Genomic DNA, 19,203 nt, shown 5'->3' with positions numbered 1-19,203 from the left:
ACAAGAAGAGAAGTATGTTCACCACAATCGCCTTCAATGTATGTATTGTCTTTGCCAAAAGTAACCAGGCTGCGTGTTCTGCTTCCCAGTCGCGTAGCAGAGAATTAGTGCCTCTTCTGAAGCAGCATATCTGTCCAAAGTAAAAGGGAGCTCCTGTCCACACTTCTCAACAAGTTGTGATGCTCTGGGAATTCATGTCGGCTTTAAAATTGAAGCGAGAAGCAAAACATGCAGCCTGGTTACTTTTGGCAAAGACGGTACTTCTTCCATGTGTTTTTGTCTCAAAGACAGTACATGTATATGAATCAAATTTTGTCATCGGCGCCGTTTAGTTTTCCACCAGGAACTTGAAATGGTAGAGGATGTTTCAGAGGAGATAGCCTGGAATCATCCAAATGAACTTTCTTTTCTCTGTGGCGTAACGCAGGGTCAGCCAGGAGCCGACGGGAAGCCAGGCGAACAAGGCATCCAGGGTACGCAGGGACTGCCAGGCTTGCCCGGCTTACCCGGAGCCAAAGGAGATCAGGTGAGCGACGCATTGCAGCTAAAGAAATATTTCTCTTGGACACAAATTTGGTGTGAGATGTAGTGCAGTGATCAACATTGTTCCGTCATCGTCCTCTAGATTGTGGAGGAATCTTCCACTGACCTTCAAATAACTTTGTCCTGCGCCTGCAACACCTGCCTAGCCTCGCGCCCTATCGATATCACCTGGCGGTTGTATCTCAGCGCCCTTAATATCCACACGTGCCACTGGAATCGTCAAGTGTATTTTTTTGCGTTACACTTCTCGCAAGCTTCTATTCCATATATATTTTGATTTCAGATAGGATATCCTCAACTTGCATGCAGCGGTAGCTTTTTTCAGGAGGCGTAATTTTATTCGTAAATTTTGTTTCTACAGTTTAGGGTTGGGCCAAATTTAGCAGGTATTTTCTTGCGTCACCAAATTCCTGCCCCATATCAATGAGCACTGCAAAGATGAAACCACCCTAAAACTTTATTCTGCCGGGTACTGGAAAAACGAGATTCATGATATGCTTTTACATGGTGAATGCATTTTATTCTTTTTCCCCCTTGCTATCTCCCTCTCTCTTTCTCTGGTGACCTGTATCAGAACCCATTCGGTTGTTATTGACAGGCATGCATTCCTTTACGTGTTCCAACACCTTACCGCATAACGCCCAACCCTCGTCCTTTCCCAAGCTGTGGAACATTTCACCAGCAGTATTGCGCTAGGATGCTGGCACACTGCGGACGGTTTGGGGTGCACCGTCCTCAAGGAGTGGTTTGGAGGGCATGCCAATGTATGGAATAGAAAATCGATCACGACAAATTTTTGCGATGGTACCTACCCCAAAATGAAGCTGACAGATTGCCAGTCAACATGCCCCACAATCGCTATACGACTACACGGCGCCCACGAGTGCTATCACAGTTTTATAGTATGCTGTTTGTCTGCATCACTCAGCGCACGGGTACTGCTCGGTTAATGGCAGTAAATAACGAAGGTTATTACAAAGGCTCCTCTGGTGCCTATTGAGCTGACCATCCCGATTTGTAAGAGCAATACAGATGGAAGTACATATTCTGTTTGCAAAACCGGTATGATCGTTTTTACTGCAGCTAAGACATTACTATTGGATGCAGGTCGGTGCTGCTGAAACTGTGACATGAAATAGGTTGAATTAAGTCGGCAATGCTTCGCCATGTTCTTGAATGCTGGCTATAGACGAGGAGAGAATGTATATATTTGTTCCTCTCTCCTCACAAAAAGCGAACTTGGGCGCAACGTCGTTTTTTCCGCGCACGCAGGGCGAAGCTGGCGCTGATGGTCGTCCGGGTCCTCCAGGACCGGCGGGTCCCCGTGGGGATGTCGGCAAAGAAGGGGCGACGGGGCCGCCCGGTCCAGCCGGCCGTCCCGGAGATGCCGGCGAGAGAGGTCTGCCAGGACCCATGGGCGCCAGAGGATTCCAGGTTGGTTTTTTGTGCTGAACGCTTCAGCACTCAAAATTCCGAGCACACGTTTCCCTTGACCAGGAGAGTAAGGCCTTTTGGTGCAAGTGCAAGGTATTGTTTTATGACTTTTAAGTTTTATGGCTATTTATTTGTATTTTGTGTTCGTGCCTAATGTTTATGATTTTCGCATCATTGGTTGTTGTATCATTGACGTTTTAAAATGTAACTAGAAGCATTACTCAGACCAGGCTTACCGCAACACTGTCACGAATACATGACTAAGAATGGCTTATTAAGCTCACATTTGCTAGTCAGTGATGTTCCCTACACATATGTACCCGTGGGAAGGGAGCATGCGGTTTACCCAGTGTTCTCAACGCATTGTGCATTCTTATATGAAACAAAGCAGCCTGCGTTCAGCTTGCTCTTTTGTGTGGCTTGCGCAGGCGGGTACGAAAGTACTCCCTTGCTTTTTGTTCGCCACTGCTAAGTACCACCTTTTCAACGCCATGTGACAGTGAGCGAACGTGCGGGACCGCCACTGTATTTCTCGGTACTGGCTGTCACTTCTTGGCATAAATAAATAATGGTGTAATACGCCCGCATATTTTGCTTCCGCGTTCTTCAGTAGCCAAGGGAGAAAAAATGTTGATTAAGCGGTCATTATATAAGTGGGAAGACACAGATGCCACACTATATGCCAGCAGATAACCTCACATGGAGGGTGCAAATGCTTATTGTCGTCCTTAATCAAGGGCGGGGCGTCATGTTTGCGTGCATTTTTTGCCAAGGAGCGTGCTACCAATACTTTATATCAATAGGTGCTTTTTTGAGTGTGAACTTAAACCTATCTCGCCCTTATTACTGTTTCTGCACTTCATTATAACGTTTTCTGGCATCGTTCGCAGGGTCTGCCAGGCTTGCCGGGAAGTCCGGGCCCCGCAGGAAAAGAGGGCCAGCCGGGAACGGCGGGTCCCCCTGGTCCCCCAGGCACCACCGGCGACCGGGGAGAGAGAGGCTTCCCTGGCGAGAGGGGCCGCGCCGGGTTGCCCGGTCCGCAGGGAGTCCGCGGAGAGGCTGGGCCACCGGGACACGACGGTGCCAGAGTGGGTGTCCTTGAGGCTCCGCTTTATTTAATATTATTTAATGTAGGGCTCTTCAAACCTTAGTTTACGATGTCTGCGTAGATATCGCAGAAGCGCTGTCGTATCGAGGGAACTATGACATGCTCAGTTACCAAGCAGTGGGAACGACTAAGACAGTATTCGATGAATGATTGCAATGGGACTATGAATAGAAAATAATCAGTTAGTCTTAAAATACTCAGCACTGCAGGTATAAAAGCTAGTTGATACTTCTCAACAACCCTTTAAACATTGATGCTAATAATGTTCTATCTATCTGGTGTCGACTTGCCTCCCTGAGAACAAGCACAGCGACATCTCCTAAATTTGAACCAACCAATCAATCCATGAAAATGGTTTTATTCCAGCGGATTTCTTAAGGAGACAGAGAATAAAGATTAATGCAGCCTATAGAGGCATCTGCCAATGTTCAGTTCAAACAGCACTATAAAGTTTAAAGGGGAGGATTTTGCTTTCAATGTTCAGTCATCACTCGGTCGCATTGCATAGACAAGAACGAATAAATACAATGCACTAAGAACAGAAGAACGAGAATTTGTAAGAATACACACATAAGCGGTTAACGCGCTAATTTCAAGGGCTGCGAATACGAGGAAATATTTCTTGCGCGCTACGCACATTCAAATGGTGGACACGTACGTAACGTTAAAAAGCGCATGCAAAGCAGAAAAATTAAGCACGGAACTTGGTCAGTTTTATTCTTACTGCAACGAACAATCTACTATCTACATTGCTCATGATGTTATAATGATGTGAAAATACAAGTTTGATAAGTGGTTAAACTTACAAACGCTATTTGTCAAATTTATTGCACATTGATTCTTATCGTCAAATTATTATTATTATTAGTAATGCTAACTGATATAACTAAATTTATTGAGTTTATTTTTCTTCATTTTGTTGATTCGTTTCAGTTTATTATGGCAAGAAAAATTTCACGGGAGAAAAACTTCGAGCGCAGTGAAACGCGCTTGCGGACGCTAGTTGATGACATGAATGTCTGGACTACTGGCGCTGTATAGTTCATCTCATGCACAATCGAGAACACAAAAGACTTCACCTTGCGTTTCACCGGTGTGGACGAATTTTTTTGTGTTCTCTATTGTGCATGTGATAAACTATGTAGCGCCAGCAGTGACAGAGGACTGTGAGCGCCTTCATGAAAACCTTCTACTAGACAATCGTACAACGCTACAAACGTCTGCTTAGGCATGAAACTGCAATACAGAAATTGAAGTTATATCTGCACCTGAGCTCTCCAGAGAAGTGGAGGTCAGTGAGGGAAGCAACCGGCCAGTAAGCACTGCAACGCGAGACTTGTTGATGCTTTATCACGGAGATATGGCGTAATCATTGAAAAAAAAAAAAAAAAGAAAGAAAGCGCAAAGCAGGCAGTCAAAGCGCGTAACGACACACTTTAAGTTCATGATGAAACAGAATATGACAAAAAGGAGGAGGGGTGCTAAAAAGATTTCTTTAGTTTATAGCAGTCTAAGTGCAAAGCACCGTGCGCTAGCGGCAAAAAAAAAAAGGAAAAAAGGATATTGATTCATGAAGAATGAATTCAGAAAAAATGTAATATTCGACAGAAGAACAAGTGTTAGTTTTTGAACTTGTAAAGCTGGAGCTATGCTTCGCGTGTTATGTGTTATGCGTGCTTATTTCCCGGTCACACGCGCATCAAGATCTGGCCAGTGCTGCAAGTGAACGCCTCTGAATTGTGTCTTTTCGTGCGGATTATGTAGCTAATTCAACTATGCTGATGCAGTGCCGAAATGGCGACGCTTTTCTGCTTCTCTTCACGCGTCAGGTACGCGTTTCTAGTGAGGAGAGGAAGGGAGCTGTTTTCTTACTCAGATAGGAGTTGTATACAAAAGTTTGGAGGGTAGGCATAATATGAGTGACCTAAACTCATGATCTCTTGCTTCGTTTTTTTTTATTGTTGGTGGTTTGATGGCTGTCCTTAACAGCAATAAAATATTCTTGCCGTCCAGATCTTATACGTGGAGCATTGTAGTAAGACTGCCAAATTTAAAAGCTAGCGTCGTTGCCTGAATGAAAGGTTCGATGTTTAGACCTATCCAATATTAGTGCTGGAAACGCAAGGTGTATTTCCCGAAAGATTTGACAAAAAATAATTAAAAAAAAGTTGAATTGTGTTCGTTCGCAGTCACAACTGCTCAGCTTCGAACAACTCATACTTGTCCTAAATGCATGCAGTGAACGATTACTGGCTTGCTAACCGGCGAGAAGCTGCAGTTTTTCGTGTTTTGTGACACGACAAATGCTAGGGTATTTTTCAAATCCCACTCGGTCAACACAAAGTGAAGCATGGTTTAATGGCATTCTTGAAGGGCTATTGAAGCTGCTTTTCGGTGTCACCTCCACTCATGAATAAGCCTGCATAGCACCCGACGTAGCATTAATTTAACTATTTGCGCCTATGTTGTTGAGACACATTACAACTGAGACAAATGATAATTTGGAAAATCACATTGTAATGATTCTACCCAAATTGAGAACAACTTAGGTGTGGAACGAAATATGGTAGGTGTAACGTTAAGAGATAAGAGGCGCGTTGAGTAGGTTAGAGAAATAACTTGAGAATGTATTCTAATGGAACTCAAGAAGAAAAAATAGGCATGGGCAGGGCATGTAGTGCGAACAGAGGGTAACCGATGGTCCCAAAACGGTAACAAATTTGGATACCAAGGGGATTAAATCGTAGCGGAAGGTAGTAGAAAGGTGGGCGGATGAGAGTAGGAAGTTGGCGATGCATGGTCAATTGTATGCAGCTAGCAGAGGACCGCGGCTAATTGGAAGGATGTGAGAGAGGCATTAGCCCTCCAGTGGTCATAGTCCGGCTAATGATGATGATTTTGAATGTATTATATTTTGCACACAAGGTAATTTAGGCGCAAGGTACCGTTGTTGCTGACATACTTGGCCAGCTGTCCTCACTTGCTCATCGTCGCTAAGAGCTATGCACACAGAGTACCGAAGTGCACCAAACGGCGCTTTCACCACCTTCCTGTTCTCAAACTGTCGAGAAAAATCTATGAAAAACTTTATTGAACATAGTATCGGCTCTATAGCGTGACCGTATGTAATTATAAACTCTAAGGATTCTCTCCTCCCTTTGCTTGGGCACCAGCTGGCTATCAGCTGGTAGCCTGCCATGCGCGGGAAGTAGCAGCTGGTGCTGTCTTTATTTAATGGACCAGGGAAATTTGTATATTCTACGTTTTTTTTTTCATTTATATAAGGCTATCACTCTTTCTCTCTCCTACTGGTGTGCTCTGCACGGTTCCTCATGTAAGCGGCTTTCCTTCCTCCTTTTTTACTTCAGGGACTTCCTGGAGAAAAAGGCATCAAGGGACATCCTGGACCTCCAGGATTGGTGGTACGTATGCCCGTATGCGAGATAACTGCATAGAACGCGCGCCGCTTTTTGTGCTCGCCTATGACAATGACAATTTTGAAACAGGACTAACGATACCAATTCTATGGAATCACCGTATGCGTGTTAGTTTTGGTAGCTGTGCTTGCGTTTTCGTTTTTATTGCCGATTTCACTTCCTTTTTTGCACTCAGTAATCGACTTCTTGCTGACGCTCATTGGAGATGTGTATATTTTTTTCGCGAAGCACTTTTGTGGAAGACGCCTTCCGCTCAGTGAGGTTACTGCAAATAAAAACGCGAGATTGCACTCAAAAGGGACATTTTTTTATACAAAGGTGGCGCGGCTCATGCACGATGAATATCGTTGTTCCACGTAGGTCCTCGACCATGCTCTTCTGCGGTATCGACTGCGCAGAAAAAACGAAGTGACCAAATTACTTCGCTAGAGACAACATATTTATTGAGGAACAGAAAGGGGAACTAAAGGCGCTGGGGTCAATAATGACCTCGCTGGCAATTAGGCGTTGCCAGGTAAATGCCGTTCGCTTTTTACTGTGCTGCAAATATCCGCACCATGACCTGTATCATTAAATGGCATTCTGCGAAATGGATTGTGCATGAAGAAATCTAAAAATATATCCGCACTCACGAGCTTCAAGTCCTGGCTTTGATGAAGATGAAGACTCGTTTAATCGGAGTGAGTCACCTTAAGACTTCTGTCAAGAAAGATATGAGGGAAAAGAACAAACGAAATGTTTTGGCGCGTCTCGTTCAGTGTAGCATTTTCATGTTTGAAGTCGCCTGAAGCTCTATTGCATTCCCACAGTATTTTGTCGTATAGCGAAAACCCATAGAAGCAAAATGCGGTAATTCTAGCGTTCTGTATTCGTATAATGTGGGTAGTAGGCTGCAGTATTTTTAAGAACAGAAAATTTGTTTCAGTAACCAAACAGCTGCGTTCAGTCTATAAACAAATAATATATTTGGTTATAATATATAGCTCCATTACCCCTACTTTTTTCGTCCTATTAAGCTGCCATGGTGGGGCAACTAACATCTAAAACTAATTATGAATTTAATGGATTATGTGCACTGCTTAATTTTGATTTACGCCCCTCGTCACAACTCGTTAGGCAACATCGTTTGCATTTTAATAGGCGAGTAGTGTACAGTGAAGGCACCCGTTAAGTTGTAAGTCTTGGAACGCAACAAATAATTATTTTAGGCTTCCTATCCTAGTCCTTGGGGTGTATTGAAAGCTATACTCTGCGCCTTAGAAGAAGTCCATGTAGCTCGAAGAATTTCCATTGAGAGTGTTAGTCACCATGAATCGTCAACATAGAAGTCAAACCTGTAAACATATGTTAAGAGAAAATCCACTCAGACTGCCAGAACACGCATGTTATCTCTCCGTGGCAATGAGCAGAAAGTGGAGTGTCGTACACTGTTCTTCCGGACGCGCATTACTTGGAGAGTTGTCAGCATGCAAGGCGAGATACGCGTGCTTTCCGCTTCGTTCAATTCCGACGGTGGTAACAGCGGAGCCAAACTGTCACCTTTTGCACAGGGTCTTCCGGGGCGTAGGGGAGACGCCGGCCAGCCAGGATCCAAGGGCTCCCGAGGGGAGCAGGGGGCACCCGGACCAGAAGGCCCACCCGGGCGCACGGGTGATCAGGGACCACAGGGCCAAGTGGGACCACCCGGACTACACGGAGAGCCTGGAGAAAAGGCGGGTGTCCTATTCAATTTTCTTGTGCCAGAGAACACTGATTGATTTATTCGACGTGCGTGTGCTTGGACAGCTGATGTGCAAAGTTCCATTCAATTAAATTTTTCCGCATTAATGTGAAATGGTGAATAGTCCTGAAGCAAAGCAGTTCATAGGCATCCGGTTATTTTAAGTACAAGCAACCAGTAATAAAATTTAACGAAACATTTCTCAGCAATCAGCTAATGACTGACGGCATTGTTTGAGCAGTTAACTCAGGAAACGAACTGCAAGACCACATTGAGGGAGGTATATCCAAACTCTGAGCGTAAAAATTAATATTTAGAATTGCAAAGTAACATGCAATAGCCTCGGTAGAGCAGAAGAATTTAGAATAACAAGGTACAAACCCCTGGCCCGAACTAGGCGAGTGAAAAGACTAGGAGAATATAAGAATGGGGCGAAGAGCATTTGTGGGAACTTTAAGGTCGGAACCCTAAAGTCATGAGCAGCAGTCTACCAGTACACCTCAATTGTAAAGTGTAGGTGAGCCGTATCTTTGTAGTACTCACGTATGAAGCAGAAGTTGCAAAGATTGATGTAAAGCTTGAAATGAGGACAAATAAAAGAACAAAGAATTTATATAACGAGTTAGGGTACAGATGCAAATAAGTCCAGCTTGTTATACAGCTAGGGCATAATTAAAGAAAACATAAGCGGCGGGAAAGGACCGCTCAAAAGGAGTACATAGAACGAAGTTGTCATATTTAAGGTACGCTAGTTAATACCCCAGTTGGTGATACTCTCGGTAAAATCGAGAAGAAATAGACATTAAAGCAAGCAATGTAAACGATTTGAAATTATGGGGGCAACATGCCGGCGCATGCTGCTCAGAAGGAATTGGCCTAATTAGAGGCACGCAACAGAAACTTTTGTCTTACAGAGCATGTAGTTAGGCCTCAGATAAAAGCAGTTTAATTACTGCCTAAATATGCCCAGAAACTCAATTTCCTTCGCTGCACCACACAAGGTGGATTTCAGTTTCTCCAGGATTAGTTATCCACCGAGATTAAATGGAGAGGGGCAGAGCGTTTTTTTTTCTTTTGCCAAGCATTAAACCGTTGAAGAGCCGAGCACTAGGTCAGCAGGATTCTTTTTGTCACGGTGCTACGTGTGCGAAAATAATTTATTAAAAAATACATCCCTCTAATGATTAACCCCATTTTGAAAGCGCTGAATTACACTACTTTTATATCAAAGCATACCTGGAAACAATGCACTTAGTAATCCAAGTATGCAGTACACATGAAAACATGTACATGAAAAAAAATTGTAAAGGCATCCCTATAACACAACGTTAGCGTAGTTTTAACTGCAAAGTAAAAGAAACCATAACTGTATAATCTCCACCTACCACAGCAAGAAAAACCAGCCGTTTCTTATTTAAAAGGCACCTAAATTAAGGTCATCTAAACTATATGAACAGCCTGAAAGTAGACGAATTAATAGACAAAACCCTGCAGGACAAAAGGGACGTGCGGGATCACCTCGAAGCTCAAGCCGAAGGCTTTCTGTGGCGTGAAAACTCCCCTTCCAACAACATGCCAGTCATATTGGCACTGAATGTTTATTTATATAGCGGAAAAGCAACAGTGTTTAGGTGAAGCATACTGTGTGTTAGCGGTGAATGGGCTATTCTTCTTGCGTAAATTACCCACCTTTCAATTGTTTACACATTAAGCACAGAAAATAATGACGCAACGCAGTTGTGAAAGAAACGAAAGCTTTGTATTTGTTCTTACCATTCTCAAAGTCGGTTTCGAAAAATTTGAATTTCAAAAATATCTCAAAATAAATTCTTAAAGTCCGTACTTAGCAGAATTTGTTAATCCAACTCGCAATTATAGTGGAAAGAGCATTTTATTTCAGAACACAGCGAGATAATACCGCGCAACACTTTGAAACATAGGACTGCTTCTCGTATTTGCGCAGGGAGAGCCTGGAAGCCCAGGCCCTGTTGGTGTACCAGGAGCACCAGGATTGCAAGGAGATCGGGGTGTAAGCGGACCGCCGGGGCCTCCGGGATTCCCCGGTCCAACGGTGAGGTCCACATTCAAGTTATTCAGCCAGCTTTGTTTCGGTGTAAGCCATGGTTGTCTTCACAGGCGGATGCGGCACTACTTTACAGGCGTGTGAAAAATGAACGCCTGCGAAAATGTTCGGGTTATTCCGTATTTGCGCTGAATGTGGCCGATAGTTTTATCTCCTGAAGTCTAATGAAATTCAAGATGCCCTATTCGCTAAATCATGGAGGCTGTTCTACAGCTAAAACGTCAATAAATTGTTTTACATGTTGCTCCTTGTTTTCACAATTGACCGTGCCCAAGATTTCCTTATCACTGTATTATATGAGAGTATTTACGACGCCTTGTAAATGAGCATGCGTCGCCTGTAGGGAACGAGGAACTACATGGATACCCCCCCTTGGATATCTCGTATTCTCATATGGTTATCACATGGTGTAATGCGAGGGAGGAAGTACAAACAGGAGGTAAAGCTGTGGTGTCGCAGGGCGCACCTGGGTCACCGGGAGCCAAGGGCGCCGCTGGGACGCCGGGCGCCAAGGGACAGCAGGGCGACGCAGGTGCTCAGGGACCTCCTGGAGAGACAGGACCGCAGGTAAGACATTTCCCCCTACGGGTGCTTCGATATGAAGGAAATCACCTCGTCTTTTTTTGTGTGTCGTATGATCGCCATGTCCGCCTCTTCTCTACCATTTCTAAAAATGCATTGATTGAAAACAATCGCCTTCTGCTACACCTTCCACTTCGCTGGCGCAGTTCTTGCCTCGTGAAAACATAGCGTCAAGGAAAAAGTCTCCGAGACTCCAGGATGGCAATGCCAAATGCCAGTATCTGCAAATGACCCTGATGATGGCAGATTCAAGTCAAAATGAATGGAGGTCACTAAGCTTACTTGCACGTTGTGATGGAGAAAGCATTGACTACTTTTGTTTTCATCTGAAAAACTGTAATGCTCTCTCGTTCAACCTTTTGCACCTTATTCAGTGCTATCAACTACGATTCAGATATTCAGATCAGATCAGATATTCTTTATTTCTCTTTCAAAAAATGAAAGAAGGAACTGCGACAAAAGGCGGTTAGGCCTGACGGGGTCACAGTTAGCCAAACCATTTTAGTTCACTGTCATCCACTTTAATCAAACTTCACCCAGAGCAATTCACTTTAATTCTCCGCAATCTACCAGAATCCATCTTTGACTTTCCGCAACCTATTGTAATCCAACTTTTTCTTACACAGTCCAATCTCAATAAGACTCAGTTTGACAGAACTTCAGTCCCCCGGCATCTGCCTTAATCCAACCACGCACACCTTTAATCAGACGTATTCTGGTTTTAATTCAACATACTCACCTATAATGTTATCAGACGTTTTTAGTTTCCTAGACATCGTTTACTAACTTCGCGCCGTATACTGAAGTCAATGACGTCGCTGTCCTACTTGACGAAGCCAAGCTTTTCAGAGCCATTCTTTGTGGTCGCCGACGCTGAGTTCCGTTGCCAATGGGGAGCACGAGGCTCTCTCCTTCAAAGAATAGGTTGGGCGTTAAGCATGGCTTGAACCTTGCTATATGAGCGAAATCTATCTTGACCATGGTTTGGCGTGGTTTCACAAGGTTGCACATGGGGAATTAGGCGGACACTCAAGCTTCGCCTTCAGAGCACACATGGTAGCGCCTTTAACTCCGCCTTCTCATTCGGCAATTTTTTCATATATTTTTGTTCAAGTTTGTCTTCGCGGAAAGGAAGCCGCAGTATCTTTGAGTTTTCAATGGATACCCGCACGTAATATGTAAATTTGCTTGAAGGAAAGACGCAGCATCTGCCACAGTTCTTGATGAATAGATGAACCACGCAATAAGGAAATGGGTTAAGTCAAAGATCATAGGAGAAGGTCGTTTGTGCAACGGCAAACGAAATACTAGCTCCCCCTTTGTAGTAGCGCTCACGTCCTTAAATGAGAGAACCGCATTCGCATTATCCGCAGTGCCAGTCTTGGAAGAAACATTTGTTTTGGTATTTCTGCAATGAAATATGGTGCAGAACGCGCAATGGCTTGCACAAGCTGCGCCTTGTCATTGTCCGATGTACACAGTAATGCCTAGCTATTGTCTGGGACGTTGCACCTAACCAGTATGGACGACCTTTTAGAATATTAGGCTATCATCATCCGCTGTTTCGGTTGGCTAACTTGAAGGATATCTCAGGGCGGCTCGTACGCTGGATGCCTGCGATTACAAGGATTTGAAATCACTACCGTACATAAACAAAGGAAGAACCACATTGCCGCAGGTTGTTTGTCCCCCGCACCTCTTCAAAACATCAGCGGTGAGTTTAAAGACGATGCAATTTTTTCTTGGTTATAATTCAACGTACGTCCATTCCGACTCAAAAAAAAAAAAAAAAAAAAAAAAAGAGATGGGGCTGAACTATAGAGGACCTCTCATAGGGCATCTGTGGTAAGTGGCCAGACTCCACTCCGAATCTTCTCTCGTGGACTTTCATCGTTATATTTATGAGACGAAGTCCTGTACAAAAAGAACTATAGGGCGTCGGAAGCTATCTTCTTGTCGCACCAAAGTCTTTCCTTCAGTTCTTCAGGCGTGCCCCGATTACTATTCTTGTAGCCATTAGAGTTTTCTCGAAGATTGGCACGCATACGCCATGATTATTAATAGCCTATGCTCAGTTATAAAGCGGAAAGTGATACGTTGCCGCAAATGCGAACGCTGCATGACACCGCCAACTAATCCAGCAGGATTTCACCGAGTCGGCATAGATTTACTTGCCCATTTTCTGAGTAATGAATGGGTAACTGGTATAGTGCCATCCCTGTGGCACCACTGCTAAAATCGCCACCTTCTTCGCAAAGAATAAAGTGGTTCGACAAGGTGAACCCCCTCTCGTTAAAAGTGACAGGTGTCCAGCTTTTACCCACGGCGTTACCCAGCTTTTACCCAGGGTATTCACACAGGAAATATGAGACTCAGCGGCGAAAGTCACCGCTTGTCCCTTTAAAGCAAGTGGACTCGCCGAGCGGCTCAATAACGCATCTCCGACTTGATTTCAATGTATGTGAAAGAGTATTATTGTAACAATTAAACAACTACGTCACTATCGCATATAAGGCTGCGCTGCAAGAAGCGACCCACTTTGCCCTGTTTCATTAGCCCACGGTCGCGAGGCCATAATTATGCTGCTGACGCAATAACAATTTCTTATTGGGTTCACTCCACTGTCATTAGCGTTGATCAATTCGTTCATCACGCCTCGGCTACCTGACAAACTCCACGGCACCTTATACGTCACAAGTAAGAAAATAAGAAATGGTGGGAATAATTCCACATTTTTAACCATTGTCGTGGCACCGTCGCACGGCCGGACTGCTTTAGACATCCTAAAAGCGGTGAACGCCTTAAAGCGGCGAAGACCTCCCTTCTGCCGCTCGTCGCAGAATGTCTCCGCAAACCCACCTTTACTGCTTCATATAATTTCGATGATAATGTTTCAAACTTCAGTTAGCGCAAACAGATAGACGTACCCAATGAAGCCTCATATTGTGACCTGACCGGTGTGGTCTTAGAATACATGCGAGGTCTATCTCCGAAACTGGCCAAAGACAACCCCAAAATACTGTGTATGTATATATGTTTTAGGAGTCCCTTCTCAAACCTCAAAAAGGATTCATTTTGTACTCCAGTAACCTGGCCAGAACACCACTGGATTACCACCGTTATGAGTAGTACCCGAACTTTCACAGAACTGCTTACGGGAAAGAACACTTTCTAACGTGACACAAAACACAGGAAATTCGGGCTTTTCTAAGTTCCAAGTGCTTAGTCTATGACTATCTCCCTAGTATGCATGCATACGCGAATGAAACAGCGGCCATTTAGATATTGCTTCTATTCTGTACAAGTGATTCGCACTGCCGCCGGGAGAATTTTTGTCGCTAATGATTTATTTTTTACGAGGCGTCTTTTTAGTAGGGCCCTTTTCTTTGTGCATTTCAAATTTATATTTTTAACATTCTCATATCGCATGTGATATCGCGTCATTAAAACATCTCAGTTTTAGATCCCACAACTTACAGCATCCGAAGAAGTTTTACTGTATCGTTTTTGTTTTACGTTCACTCTGCAGGTAATACAGATTGGCTGCCTTTGTTCGAGTTTGCAATACTGCGTAATGCTGCGTTCCTTCCTTCTGTACGGCAAATAACTACAGAGGTCGAGACATTTTGTCAAGCAGTTAACGCCGGTTTAGCTCTGGCTGCTGTTTGGTAATAATACGATAAAGTTCAACGTTATCTTTCGCATCAACATTTTGTGAGCTCAGTGAACTTAAAAATGAATTTAAATTATTTTTTAAAAAGCTGATAGACACAGCTTAGCGATATTAGAATTGAACCTTCCGCGTCGTTGCGGGCACGGCATTTTGTCTGCCACAATAAAGCCCGCTTGTGCACGAACGTTAGGTATGAAGTGAGGGTTCCATTGTTATGGACTCATACAATCTATATACCTCTCTGTGACGCGTGTCAGACCGCAATCCTGACATTTCTCATGTGCAGGGCGTGCAAGGACTTCCCGGCCCCAAAGGACCTCGTGGTGAAACAGGACTCAAGGTGAGCTGGACAGTGTTCGCATTAACTGCGGAAAAACTACTGCTTTATCACATAATTCTCATTTCCTTGTAGGGCTTGTAGTACATACAGGTGAGAGAAAAACGCAGATATTTTTTCATATATTCCTTCTCCATGCGGCCTAGCAGTTATTGCCTCTACACGTACAGAACATTACACGCTGATTAAAGGCATCATTGATGCCTAATCAAACTAAGCACCAATTCATCTTCGGAATTCAGTATATGTGGTTAAAAGATGCGTTCCGCTTTTGTAATTGCAGTAGACAGTTTACAAGAGCATAATAATAAAGTGCCACAGGTGTACGGAAATACTTGCATTCAGTTACATATATTGAAGACTACAGTTTTCTCAGAGGCTTTTCCAGCTAATTCTGCTTTTAAAAATATTTATTCTTAGTACTTTATTGATCAAAATAGCTTCCACTCATAACAGTACCCACGGATAATGTAATAGAGAAAATGAAAGAATTAAACTGCATAATATTACTGAACAAGAGAAGCACAACGGATGTGAAATGGTTTTAAGGCATGCTTTCCACCCAAGTGCTCTGTGGTGAAGGTCAGTCGTTATTTTTAATTCAGTACTAAATCGCCATTTAGGAATTGCCGCAGATGTGATTTCATCGCTCGTTGCTGACGCCATCGTCAGCAGCCGTGGAGGCCACTAGCGTCGAGCCTAACAAATCACGTCCCCGTAAGAATTGCTTAAGTCGAGCAATTGATACAGATGGCTTGCCAGCTCCAGCAATTAGCTCACTTCATGCGTAAATCTATTCTGTATTAAGGGAAAAGCAGCGATGTTCCGCCCGAAGTTTGAAAAGTAAAACGTCATTGGTTTAAAATAACTCTGCCTTCTTGAGTACCCCAGAATAAGCGCACCAGTTCTTCCTTCTGTCTGTACCCATAGTATACTAAGCGCAGAAAATACCACCGATACTTCGCGCCCTCCTGCAACAATTTTCGTGCCCTTTCATGTTCATATGTTCGTGTTCTTTCACACAGGCTGAGAAAAGTGGCTGAAAGGCACGCAGTAAGGCACGAAGTGTCACTCGTATTTATCCGCCTAAAATGCTTAAAAACTTTTGCGCCACAGTTAATGACCGAGGAAAGGTAGCCAAAGAATGATCCTGCGGTGTCAAGCGTCTCAACAAATTTGTGTCCTGTGTCAAAGAAGTTGTGCAAAGTTCCGATCGCATGTAGTGCTGCTGTGTGGGTCAGACTGTCAAGTGAGGGAACGAGAAGTTGCGACAGCATAATAAAAACGTCTCGCAAGCCACATCTGGCAACCTAACAGCGCTTTGCTAAAGCATAAGTGGGAACCTCTATTCAACAGAACATCGAGATCAAGATGTCAAGTGAGGGAACGAGAAGTTGCGACAGCATAATAAAAACGTCTCGCAAGTAACATCTGGCAACTTAACAGCGCTTTGCTAAAGCATAAGTGGGAACCTCTATTCAACAGAACATCGAGATCAAGATGTAAGGTCATGCGGAAACTATGGGAGACCTTTTTCGATGGCTTCGATTGCGGATGAAGGTGGTTACGTCAGCGCCCATTTGGTTTCGTTTACCGCTAAAGAAAATATGCTTTTATCTGAATAGAAACGAAGAGTGGTGTGACGCCTGTCTAATGCTTGCTAAGCTATCTTTAGCTGTTGGTTCTGCGCTTATTTTTGGCAGTCATGCTCGATGCTATTGTTGATTATAAAAATGAAGCTTAGGTGAAAGTTTAGTCTTGTGTTGTGTCGTCCCGTCAGTATTTTGTTAGCGCTCTTGTACGCTATGACGAAAATTATGGCACCGCAGCCCCCTCCCCCCCCCCCCCCCCCCAACACACACCCCGGTATTATTTGAGCTTGAATGCTCTGCTCTGCTCGGTTGAGATTTAGTGCGCAGTAATATTTATTTATTTATTTATTTATTTAACAATACTGTTAACCCTCAAGCGAGGGTCCTTACAGGGAGGGTATGAAAACTTCGTAGAAAATAGAATCATTCACAATCACTAAATACATCAGCAGAAGACAGTACATTCGTTCAAGCATCAAATAGCACTTTCAAGCAGATGGTCATCCAGAGATCGCTCAAATTCATGCAGATCATTCTGTTCTACAACACTCATTGGCAAGTCATTCCACATTTCAATTACATGGGGGAAGAAGGAATTTCTGAAAGCTTCACTATGGGCGTAGTACGGCTGAATTATCCGACTATGATTTGTTCTAGAACTCCGTTTGCCTGGCGCTTGTATATATGTTTCCTTTTGAATGTTTACCTGTCCTTGGAGCATCTGGAATAGTAGCTTTAGGCGATTTTTTTCTCTACGTATTTCTAATGAATCCAGGTTACAGGAAGAAAGCATATCTGTAACTGAGGCTGTCCTTCGATATCGGCAACAAATAAAGCGTACTGCGTACCTCTGAACTCTTTCTAATTGTTTCTTTAAATAATTCTGTTTAGGACTCCATACTACTGACGCATACTCAAGGATTGGTCTCACAAAAGTTTTATATGCAATTAGTCTTACATCTCGTGTAGCATTCTCCAATTTTTTTCTCAAAAAACATAACCTCTGGTGTGCTTTAGAGCACACCTCTTCTATATGTGTGCCCCAATTTAAATTTTGTGTTATTGTCATTCCTAGATACTTAAACTGAGTTACGTTTACCAAACACTTGTCACCAATGAAATATGGGAACGAAAGAACAGATTTCTTCGTTGTAATGTGCATGTACGTTGATTTGGAATAATTTATTTCCATGTTCCATTTTTTGCACCATTCGCTTAATGCCTGTAAAGAGTAGTTAATTCTAAGCTGGTCTTCCGTGTTTCTAACTGTGGAATAAATTAAACAGTCATCTGCGAATAGCTTCAGTCGTACATTCGGTTCCATGACAGCAGAGATATCATTAATATACACCAAAAATAACAACGGTCCCAGAACAGAGCCCTGTGGAACTCCTGAAAGAACTGGTAGTGAGGCGGACACATGACCATCCATTTTGACCACCTGGTTCCGATTTCCTAAGTACGCTTTAATCCATTTTACAATATTCATATTAATTCCAACTCTTTCCAGTTTAAAAACTAATTTATTGTGTGGCACCTTATCAAAAGCTTTGGCAAAATCTACAGCGATTATATCAATTTGCTGCTTCGCATCCATCGTCATTGCCAAATCGTGAATTGTCTCTACAAGTTGTGTAGTGGTGGAAAGGCCTGCTCGGAATCCGTGTTGGTGAGGGTAAAGTAAACAGCTTGTTTCTAGGTAATGAAAGATATGCTTCGCTATAATGTGTTCCATAAGTTTACAAGAAATCGATGTAAGAGATATTGGGCGGTAGTTATTTACAAGAGTTCGGTTGCCTCCTTTAAACACCGGAATTACTAGTGCATTGCGCCAATCTTGTGGTACACAATGGGTGTGCAAGGATTTTTGAAAAATAAGTTTAAGGTATCGTGAGGCCCACTCGGCATATCTTCGGAGAAACTGGGTTGGTATGTTGTCTGGTCCATTGGCCTTTTTAACATCCAAATTGAGGAGCTGCTGAAATACGCCCTCCTGCGAAATTATGACGTCATTCATTCGGCTAGGCAACAAGCGTTCTGAACTAAGGTCTATGTCATCTTTGGTTGCGGTGAATACGGACTGGAAAAAATGATTAAACTGATCTACTATATGCTCCTTTTTTATCAGTACCTGATTTTCGTGTTTAATCTCCTGTATTCTCTCCTTCCTATCACTAAAGTATCGCCAGAACTTTTGCGGTGACGTTTTGAGGAAGCGGCTAAGCGTTTCATCGAAAAACTTTTTTTTAGCTTCTTTCAGCGCCTGCTTCAGCTCAGCACGAAGTCGCAAAACACGAATACGTTTATTTTTCTTTTTACGTAGTCTTTTTATTTTACGTTTCATATGAATTATGTCCCTGGTGATCCAGGGGCTTCGGAGCTTCGTCTTTTTAACACGAGTTGGGATATACCTGTCAACGCAGTGTTGTATAATTTTCTTAAATTGCTGCCACAACTCTTCTGCTGTTTTGGAATCATAGTCAATTTCAAAATCATCAAAGGCAGATTCCAGGTAGTCAAGAATGGAGGTGTCGTCCGCACGCTCATAATCCTTAACGCGCACAGGGATATAAGGCTTTGAACACTCACTGATTCTAAGCGGTAAGGAAACAATAATCATCTTGTGGTCAGAGACACCATCTTCAACATTAACGGTGTGTTCTTTTATATTATTTGACAGGAACACCAAGTCCA

At 43.3% G+C, this 19,203-nt stretch overlaps 1 protein-coding gene across 1 annotated transcript in view; it reads left to right on the top strand.

Moving 5' to 3' along the window:
• Positions 1-19,203, top strand: part of LOC146187110 (uncharacterized) — a 151,646-nt gene that overhangs the window by 99,775 nt on the left and 32,668 nt on the right. The window contains exons 26-33 of the mRNA XM_084608182.1: positions 428-526; positions 1,816-1,977; positions 2,868-3,065; positions 6,454-6,507; positions 8,073-8,234; positions 10,206-10,313; positions 10,785-10,892; positions 14,867-14,920. Of these exons, the coding sequence (XP_084464308.1) occupies positions 428-526; positions 1,816-1,977; positions 2,868-3,065; positions 6,454-6,507; positions 8,073-8,234; positions 10,206-10,313; positions 10,785-10,892; positions 14,867-14,920 (945 nt within the window). The remainder of the gene's footprint in view (positions 1-427; positions 527-1,815; positions 1,978-2,867; positions 3,066-6,453; positions 6,508-8,072; positions 8,235-10,205; positions 10,314-10,784; positions 10,893-14,866; positions 14,921-19,203) is intronic.

This window comes from Amblyomma maculatum, chromosome 6 (genome assembly GCF_055883805.1).
Source record: "Amblyomma maculatum isolate TAMU_Amacu chromosome 6, ASM5588380v1, whole genome shotgun sequence".
NCBI classification, from domain to species: domain Eukaryota; kingdom Metazoa; phylum Arthropoda; class Arachnida; order Ixodida; family Ixodidae; genus Amblyomma; species Amblyomma maculatum.
This window is presented reverse-complemented; position numbering and strand designations above follow the sequence as displayed.